Here is a 10,197-nt window from a genome sequence, read left to right as displayed (position 1 = left end):
AATATCACATGTAACATAGGGTAAGAAATCAGAAGGATAGTGCTGTAAGATTTCTGCATGGTGGACTGTACAATTATGTTGTTATGTGGAACAAATATCCATATGATTCTTTCAACTCTTTATTTTATCAACAATTTGTGTAGTACGAGTGATTTGTTCTTATAGGCAAGTTTGATAATGGTAAGATACGCAATGCCACATTGAAGGAAGAAAAGTTGTGAAGATGGTTAAACGTTACAAAATAAACATAAATACATAATGTTATGTCACACAAAAAGTCCATCAGTTAAATGCTTTCGAATCAGACTCTGTCAATCAGATTTTTCTTCAGCCCACTATTTGTCAGTTAAGAGGCGCCCCTACCGATAGTTGACGGTATTACAGCCGTTCCTTTACTACTTGCTCCGAACATTTTGTGCCTTTGGTAAGGTATTATATTCGTATGCACGTTTTGCTACTTAGTGGTGCCACCTTCTGGTTTTGATGTGAACTTCAACTTGTCCCTGAGTTGTTAAGTTTTGACCATATGGTTCATTTTATCTTTTCTGACGGATTCCATCCACTTTTATTACGATACAAAGTTATTTGCGCGATTAAAATAGTCCCTGTATTTAAGTGCTGGTGTGATGTCCTTCTATATTGTACCTACTGTTGAAATAAATGTTATACAGAACAACGTCTAAGGTTGTGCTACCAACTGCTTCCGCTAGATGGTGTTTCTTGATCAACTATATGGTTAATGGCATTTGATGCATCTATTTTCTGTACCCCGTGCCATAGTAAGGCATGCTTTTATAGGAACAAACAGGTTTAAAATTTTTTAACAGAATTTGGGTGCCCCGCCAGGCTAAGGTAGGTAATGCTAAGGTCACATTTTGAAACCGATGCCCGGCCGGGATGTTTTAAGAAACGAAAAATTAAAATGTATACCGGGAAATATACACATACTAGAAAGGCCGACATTTGCTTAAGAGCAAATACAGCATATTTCAGCCATACCCCTTCCCACGCAACATTGGACTGTTCCAAATCACCCCTGCGCAAAAATGGAACATCCTCTTAACAGTACATTATCCCCCAAAGTGGACTGGTATTGTGAATTGATTCCAGGTAAAAACAGAGCTTGCTTCTATTTTTCAGAAAATGACAATAATCACACCTTCCATTCAGAAAATTTTCATCATGACTGAAAATTGTTGAATGACTTCATGTAATGTCATTAACAATTTTCAGTACGATAACTAGGTGTAAGTTTAAAAAAGTATAAGCTCCTTGTGATGTGGGTACATTTATTATTGCAGTGAACTTTTTTTATTCAAGTAGGGCATACGATTTAATAATTATCAAGCAGGTGCAGGTACTGTAGGAGCGTTTGTTTTCTTCAAGCTGTAAAACTGTTAAACTGTTTTACTTTGTATGCAATCAGCCATCGAGCCTATTCTTATTTTTGTTTAACAACTTCCTGCCAGACCCGGAAGATACGATTGAACCTTGTTCGAGGATTTATTTTCGTCTGTCTGGTCAGTCTGTTCATACCCTGGCGCTGAGAGTGTTTTATTGGGCTGAAACTCTGGCAGTTTAAAGTTACTTACAATTTAAATGTTCAAAGTTTATGTCAAACAACAACAGCACTAGGAAATGTGGCCACTATAGACAGGTGGTCACTATAGAGAAAATGCTGATCTATTGACTAGGAGCCATACGTTACACATGATTTCAGTACACTGATCATTAATCATATAAACATTGCACAGGTAAGCCAATTGTTTAGATGTACAATTAAGTTCAAATAATTCTGAAGAGAAATATTGATGAGAAAATAATCATTCTCGCCACTGTCTAACTTATAATTACGTATCAAAACTAAACGCAGATTTTCTAACTAACGCACCTTTCGCCGACTTCATCAAAGGACCGCCGGCTATCAATCAAACACGGCTGTTGATTAGACTTAGAGTTTCAAACAGTCATGTGCTGTGTGCCAGTTGACAGCGAACTTCATGCTACGTGATGTTTTACATTGCTTGGACCTTCTTTCCTACAGCGGTGCTTCTACAAAATATTTAGACTGTAACACTGAGTCTCACATGTTTTATAGAATAGAATTTGACGCAGAACAGCGTTTTTTCGCTGGGTATTTTTCTTGAAACATGTCCGTGGGAATATCAGCGAGGCGGCGACGTAGGGATATCAGACCGTCAACAAAAGTCGCACGGCGGCTAACGGCGCAGCGAAGATACTAGCGCTATAAATAAGCGCTTCAACTAAGGATGGCAACCCGTACAATATTTTTGTATACTGTTGAGCTAAGTAAAGTTTGTTGTTTATGAGGTTTTAGTTGTCTTTGAAGCTTTGACCCGAAATATTTTAAAGTCAAACTGCTGAAGAGAAGTAAGTGACTGCTACGATTATCGTAGATATGGCCCTAAAAAACTGATAAAAGAAGCCTTCTCAATAGTCTAAAATGCAAGAGCTTCCGGGGGGGCTTCGCCCACCTGGGTCCCCCCCACAGTGGCCCTGCCCCTGGACCCCGCCAGGGACATTCGGCGGCCCCCGGACCCCTGTCCGACGCTTTGAAAAAATCCTGGCGAGAAGTCTGTATGGCCTGAGTCTTCAAGTTAACGTATTGTGTGGTCCCGCTTATGAATATTAATTAGCCTTCGCTTTCCTCTTCGCTGATTGGCTGAACCATTAATTGAATTAACTCTTCCTGCCGGCTAGACGCAGGTGCAGATGTCGGCTCTGTGGGGTGAACGTCCGAAAGGTCATGGCATGGAGAACGAAAGAAAACCAATTTCCCCTAAAAAAAGTGCTGTAATTAAGCCTTTTACAGTACTTTATGCCAAAAATTTTACTTGGATCATTTTACCAACTATCTTATGCCTATCTATACCAAATGTTACTCATACCAGGGTACAGGGGTGCAAAATATACCGTTATAACACCGTCAACAACAGTCGCACGGAGCTAACAGCGCAGCGAAAATACCATCGCTAGCGTTTCAACTTCGGATAACAAGTTATAAGTACTGTTGAACTCAGTAACGTTAAAGTTTGTTTTTAGTTGCCTTTGACGGTTTGACCTGAAATAGCGTTACGCTAAACTCCTGAATAGAAGTTAAGTGACTGCTGCGATTATCATAGATATGCCCCAAGAACTGATACAATATATGATAAAGCCTTCTGAATAGTCTAAAATGCGAGAGCCTTAGGCGGGCTTCACTCCCCCTGGCGGGAACACTGCTATATACGGGATCATGAGGCCCCGCTTATGAATATTAATTAGCCTTTGGCCTCCTCTTCGCTGATTGGCTAGGTCTTTGATTCAATTAACTCTCCGGCTGACGCGCACAGGTGTGGCTCTGTGCGGGGTCACGGAAGGTCACGTCAGGAGGCCTAAAGAAAACAAATTCCCCCTCTGAAAAGTGCCAAAATTAATCATTTTAAAGTTGTTTATGTCAAAAATTTTCCTTGAATCTTGTTACCAAGTAGCTAATGCCTATCTAGACCAAATTTCAGGTCATTTAATTGTAATACCAGGGTACAGGAGCCAAAAGTGTCCTTTCACGGTGGTCAAATACGGGCTCAAAACCTCCCATGTCTAGCCGAATTCGAACCTTCTTCCATGATGTTCCATCTGACGTAATTCGAACCGAACCCGTGTTCTATTTAGGTCATCTGCGGTCATTGCAGGTAAAACGTTGCTTTCTGGCATTTTCCCCCCAACTAACTTGAATCAGGCGAAAAATATAGTTTTTAACCAATATAAACAATTTTCTGGACAGTACATCTATGCTTCCACTTTGTTTGGGACCTGTAATATGTAACGAAGCTACTGGCGTTTTTGTTGGTGACCTTGAATATCATAAGTGTTGTTTACACCGGTATCAATTACACCCTCCCGCTCTCTGTGCAGAATGACATGCGTGTAAACATCGTTTAAGATCTCCACCAAGAAGAGTCCAACATAACTCATTGACGGCTCAAAATGACCACAACGGTTTTCCCGAGATTTCTGTTTTTGGGATTTTTAAAAAATGCCTTAGATTTTGAATTATTGGTAATTAAGTGCGAAAAATACCATTTTTACGCATATTTTTGACTGTAACTTTACTTAAAATTAAAAATTAAAAAATCCCCAAAACAGACAGTTTTATTTGCCTCTCAGATGACGAAAAATATAAAAATCGAGAATTTGCCATGGCACTTGCGGCCCATCTTATCAAGAGTATGGTCAAATTGAAGGCCTTCCTTGAGACAGAAAATAATCGTCTTTGTAAGAAAAAACGAAAGAAAACAACTATCTCAATTCAAACGGGAAGATTAAAACTATCTAAAATTGCGAATTCAATCTTATTTTGAATATATTTTCCTTCTCATAACATCTTGTTTATTTTGAAATATTTTACGGTTAGCAAATAGTAGGCCTCTTGTAACCCGATACTCTGTCGAACTCGAATAGCAACGGGAAAGAATACCCTAGCAACCGACCGCCGTGTTTTTTGGTCAAAAATTGGTCAAAAAATCGCAAAAATAAACATTTTGTTGTACTGTACACCAAAAGTGTTATCGAATTTATATGAAGGGATTATCAAGGCACAACTGTGTCAAATTTCAGCTCATTCGGTTGCAATACCAAGGTACAGGAGCCAAAAGTGTCCTTTTTTGGTCAAAAATTGGTAAAAAAATCGCAAAAATAAGCATTTTGTTGTACTGTACACCAAAAGTGTTATTGAATTTATATGGGGGCATTATCAAGGCACATCTCTGTCAAATTTCAGCTCATTTGGTTGTAATACCAGGGTACAGGGGCCAAAATATACAGTTTTGGTCTAAAATTGACCAAAAAATCTCAATAAAATCATTTTAGAGTCAGATATGAAAAAACTGAGAAAAAGCATCAAGGTATTGGCCCATTCTACCCATGTGCCAAATTTCAGGTCATTCGGTCCAGGAACGGCGGAGATGAATCACTTCGAAGATTTGACAGGAGAAAGAAAGAAAGAAAGAAAGAAGAAAGAAACATTACGAATACAATATATTTCACCATACTATGTATGGCTGAAATATAATAATGCACATGAATCTTATTTTGACATTTTTTTATGTCTTTTAAATCATTCTTTTCGCTCCCTACAGCTGCCCGGCCGGGTCCCGATTTGGAAATGTGACCTAAGCCTAACATAGTTGCAAAATCTCAAATCATTGTGGTCATTACGTTCCAGTCGACGTTCTTTTGAAAATAAAAGGGGCGGGGGGGGGGGGGGAGAAGGTAAGTGGCACAAAAACAAGCGTAGACTGTGTTTGGAGCTGTGTGGGGCATGTTACTCATGCCATGAAATCTACGAAGACATTATCGACATGCTTATCCTATTTGCTACCAAACGAACTAAAGGCATGAAAACAAAACGTTTTGTCAGGGAATGATAAATTAGATAACGCACTAGCTTTTTTTCGATTTCTTTGTCCCAGCCCCATCTAAATTTCACAAGGATAAGAAGTGTATATTCCTTGTTAATGCAAATCAAAACGACTTAAACACCATATGCAACTATGAACAGAATGAGTTATGTTTATATTTCATAATCATCACAATTAGTGATATTATAATCAAGGAAAAGGACATTGTTAGATTGATTCACGCCACTGTATTGCCCCCTAGTTCCGCAAGAGGTCCCCATAATCAATGAGGTTATATAGCAACTCCTTGCCATTTACACCCACAGAACAACAGCGAGGGTTGCACTACCAACTGCTTCCGCTAGATGGTGTTTATTGATGCACAGAGTTAGAAACATGTAGATCCCACACACTTTCAAACTCGATCTGAGCCTAGTTAGACAACATAACGCTTTACTGACACAGGCACTTTGCACTATGCACAAGATACGCACTGTTAACTAAATGCTGACGAAACGCCATATCTATTATGTCTTAGGCCAGGGCAATAATGCAGTATTTTCTAACCCTGGACGCATGGGCAATTTGTTTGATTTTTTTTTTTTTCAGAAACAAAATTTTAGATCCTCCTCTAAGCAATATACAATATAGAGCAGTCCACGACACTATGCATGACAAAGATGCCTGGAACATGTATGTAGTATATACATTAGGACCGTGAAGTAAATGTCAACTTATACAGTATATCCATAAAACTCTTTGTTTGAATTATGATAACAATGTCTATTGGGCAATAGCTAGCATACACATCAAACGTTAGTTATCAATATTGTACAGTTGGTATAACAGTTATAACATAATCTTGTGTGGTCCTTTTAGCATATATCATCATTGATGAAAACTTTCGTGTTTTGTACGGCTACAGATACAAAACCATTTGACTACTGAATCGTTCTCTATCAACAGGAATGCTAATGTTCTATCCAAATTGAGATGTTGATATTCTAAGTTATCTTCAGAAAATTGATGCCATATATCTGTTACCGCATTAAATCCGTGACGTCACAGGAAACTTGATGTTTATGTCCACTGGATATAATGTTAGTGATTCGTTAATGACCTTCGGAGCGGCGTGGTCATCATAAGTTGAGCAGAAGTAACAGTTTCCACCGGACGTTCCTCATATGCTTCGCTTAGAACCGGGAGCATCCGACAACTCCAGGGTCTCCAGCGCCTTTCTGGATTTCATTGCAGCAACTAGAACACAGAAAGCACAACGTTTTGCGTTAAGACAAGACTTGAGGCTACATAATTGTTTGAACATAATGCAACGCTCAGTGGAGCAAGCGTTGGAAGCTGCTACTACAAGTAAGGGTAAGCTTTTCGACATGTACGTGACAAGTTTCATCATGCAATTAGAAATTTCTTTGCTGTGTCACGTGACCGGTGTGACCTTTGACTCCCAGGCCACGTGACTACCCGTCAGAGCTGAAGAAAGATGGCGAGCGTTTCTATTCGCCGGACGTAATATTTCATTATTTGCTGTTGCATGTATTTTATCACGTCGCTGTAAGCTGTTTTCCAAACCTTCATTGCTTGACACAAACTTGACGTAGTTGGAGGGGAACAGGCCTATCCTGCCCCTCAGGTAACCCAGGCACCAGCCGCCATCTTCCCCCTCCAGCACCTCGATGACGTCATCAGGTTCCAGAGGAAGTTCGTTGTCCTCACGTGGATGATACGAGTAGAGTACGCATGCGTATCTTCTGTCTACGAAAAAAAGTAAAATATTTGATTGCAAACACTATTTCGGCTAGTGCTCTAGTTTTAAACTTACAATGATATAATCTGCAACGATGCGGAATTTTACATAAACCTAAATAGCAGAAGACCTGCGACTAGACGTGCATACCGATACAGAAAATTCAGGTCCAGGTACGGTCCAGGTCGAGAGGATCAGGTCAAGGTCCGGACCTGAACCTGGACTTAATTTAATATCTGTGAAAACTTGTGAACGGGTGATACTCAAAACAATGGTCTATTTCTCCATAAGGATTCTGTTTAGTGGAGTATCCGACGGCCATTTGTATTCTAAAATACTATCTTAGCTAGGGTAAACAACACTAACTGCCTCTGTTTTAGAACTGAGGTATGGCTGTAGAAACATAAAATGATTATCAACTCTTATCTGCCCTGCTTTGGTTGTTTTATTGGGACGCTAATCCCCAAAACACGTGAATGCCTACTGATATAATCTGTATATTTTCGAATCGGTCCAACATATATCAAGAAGAACCGGTGTTGGACCGGTACACCGTACCGGTACCCATCCCTTCCTGTGACTGATTAAAAGAGACATATTTAAGATCGTATTGATCTGTGGATTATGTGAGGAAATTGCATGTCTAGCTAACAGAATAAGAAAACCATCACTGTCCTAGCTTGAGATAAAGTCTCTTTAGATAATTATGAAGATATTTATATCATAGGCTTGGATGCCAATCAAATTATTTCACAGCTATCAATTTCATTTTCATCAGCGAGGCCTTGCTTTAATTCTATGTTTTGTCAACTCAAGCGGGGACCTCACTAGACCGCGTCTGTTCGAGATTGTTTCCAAAATATATTCGCAAATCAGGTCTCATTTGTTAAGTGACATTTCATCTTCGTGTTAAATTGTTAGTTTCTCAGGAAAAATTGGCAAAAATATCGCAAATTTTTCACGTTAGTAGGCCTTTACCATTCCTTAACCATTCCATTCATGATCTCTGGTAGCTCGTCTGTCTAAGTACGAAGGGTCATAATGAAATATTTGCACAAGCTGATAATAAAACAAACGTTAATGATAGTACAATTTTAAACTTTAAAACCATACACAAAAATGAAGCGTTTACCAACAATCTTCGAACAGTCCTCTGATCCTTTTCAAGTTGTAATGACCCAAAGCCTATGTCACACATCAAGACCGGAAGTGTGACGTCAGCAAAGAGTCAATGGTGCTTGGAAGTCGGCATCGTCCCCCGTCTTAGTTGAGCACCTTTAACCCTTTGCTGACTTCACACTTCCGGCCTGGGCATAGTGGGGTCATTACAACTTGAAAAGGATCAGGGGACTGATTGAAAGCTTGTTGTTAAGCGCTTTATTTTGTGTGCGGTTATAATTGTATCATAATGTTTATTACCGTCACAGACGAGCTTACATTCGAGTAAAAGAGAAAAAAAACACACCTTTCTTTGCCAGTGACTTGCGCATAGTGTTAATGCCACTGCGTGTCGATCCTCGTACAGACAGTTTGGCTGGATAAAAAAAATCAAACATAAAATTTGAACAAGTACATTAAACATATGGATACATTTATAGAGTCTATAGTCTAAACCCAACTACTCTGTGTTTGCTGTTGATGGTACGATATGATATGATATGATATGATACTTACCCGTGACGTCTGACAGACAAGATTAAAGCAAGAATCATAAAGTTTACTCGAAAGTTGGTGCCCGAAGGCTTATTGAAGGTGCATGGTAGAACATAGACATACATGGGACATGGGACAAAAACATTTTTTTCGACAAGAGACAACACTCAAATACTAGTGTCAGTAGAGTGGCTGTTTCTAGACAAGGAGGCTTGGCTTCTTTCTTGAAAGCAGAGGAAGGTTTTCTTCTTATCAAGAAATCAACACCATAGCACGTCCAGGTCAAAGATTATAAAAAACAAAAGTTCTGCTGCAGTATCAAGGTCACACACCAGGGGGCCCAAAATCAACCTTATCCCATGCCTTTCCATGTATCAAATATCATCGTAATCCATTCAGAGGTTCTTCAGTTATTCTGACTACAGATATCCGGCAACACAAACACACAGACAGACAGACAGACAAACAGACAGACAGACACAAAGGCACATCCAAAACCATGTCTCCATATTTCATGAAGATAAAAACTAATCATTACGAGACAATACATCAATCAAAATCGAAGCTTGGCACCGTTAGCTGTTTGATATTGTTGCTGGACAGTCTTCTCACTTCCCTGACTACACTAAGAACCCAACCAATCCCGGTACCACGTTTATCACCTTTAGAGTCACTGGTATTCACTGTTAGTTGTTATCCAGTGAAACACCGTAAATGCCACGTGTAAAGAGGTGGAACATCAGCCAGGAGCCGTGGAGCCATCGCTCACTCTCACCGTCAGAAGGATTACCCACAGAGGCAATCTAAATTCATCAAAAGGGAATTGATTTTCATGTCCATTTAATCTCTAATGATGGCAAGAGAAGCAGGATGTGTCCAAAACGTGTGCAGGTTTTAGATGCACTCCGTGTGTTCATCATTTGTGAAGAATCCTACATTGGCGAGAGAGAACGCTCAATGAGAACTAGATTCCTTGAACACAGACACCCCAGTTCGTTGTCTCTCAACACATTCACGATGAATCACCGAGACTTATTGTTAAACTGAAAAAAGGCAGAATACTGGACAATTATCTGCACGCTCCCAATGACGGACTTCACTCTTTTCGGGGTCCTCCCCATGATTAAGGTGGAAGGAGGAAGGGAAGAACGGAGGTGACGGAGAAGAAATTGCGGAGACTCTCTGATGCAGCCTGCTCCCTAAGATCTGATGGCGGGAGTGAGTGGGGATCCCACGTGTAGGTTAGACCCTGGGAGCGACTGCATCCAATTAACAACTTTGATCCCGGGGGGGGGGGGGGGGGGGCAAAAATCCCCAAATGAAAGGGACTTTTTTTTTTAAGGGTTTTAAAAAGGGCCTTTTAACCCCGGGCCCCCCGGCCAT

General features: G+C 40.0%; 1 protein-coding gene across 1 annotated transcript in view; it reads right to left on the bottom strand.

Moving 5' to 3' along the window:
- Nucleotides 1-5,556: 5,556 nt before the first annotated feature.
- Nucleotides 5,557-10,197, bottom strand: part of LOC118430192 (hemicentin-2-like) — a 12,318-nt gene continuing 7,677 nt past the window's right edge. Inside the window, exons 5-7 of the mRNA XM_035840902.1 lie at nt 8,627-8,695; nt 6,987-7,169; nt 5,557-6,656 (exon numbers count right to left, since the gene is read on the bottom strand). Of these exons, the coding sequence (XP_035696795.1) occupies nt 6,580-6,656; nt 6,987-7,169; nt 8,627-8,695 (329 nt within the window). The 3' untranslated portion in view covers nt 5,557-6,579. The remainder of the gene's footprint in view (nt 6,657-6,986; nt 7,170-8,626; nt 8,696-10,197) is intronic.

This window comes from Branchiostoma floridae, chromosome 14 (genome assembly GCF_000003815.2).
Source record: "Branchiostoma floridae strain S238N-H82 chromosome 14, Bfl_VNyyK, whole genome shotgun sequence".
Classification (NCBI taxonomy): domain Eukaryota; kingdom Metazoa; phylum Chordata; class Leptocardii; order Amphioxiformes; family Branchiostomatidae; genus Branchiostoma; species Branchiostoma floridae.
The sequence above is the reverse complement of the archived record's forward strand: the minus strand, read 5'-3'. Positions and strand labels throughout refer to the sequence as shown.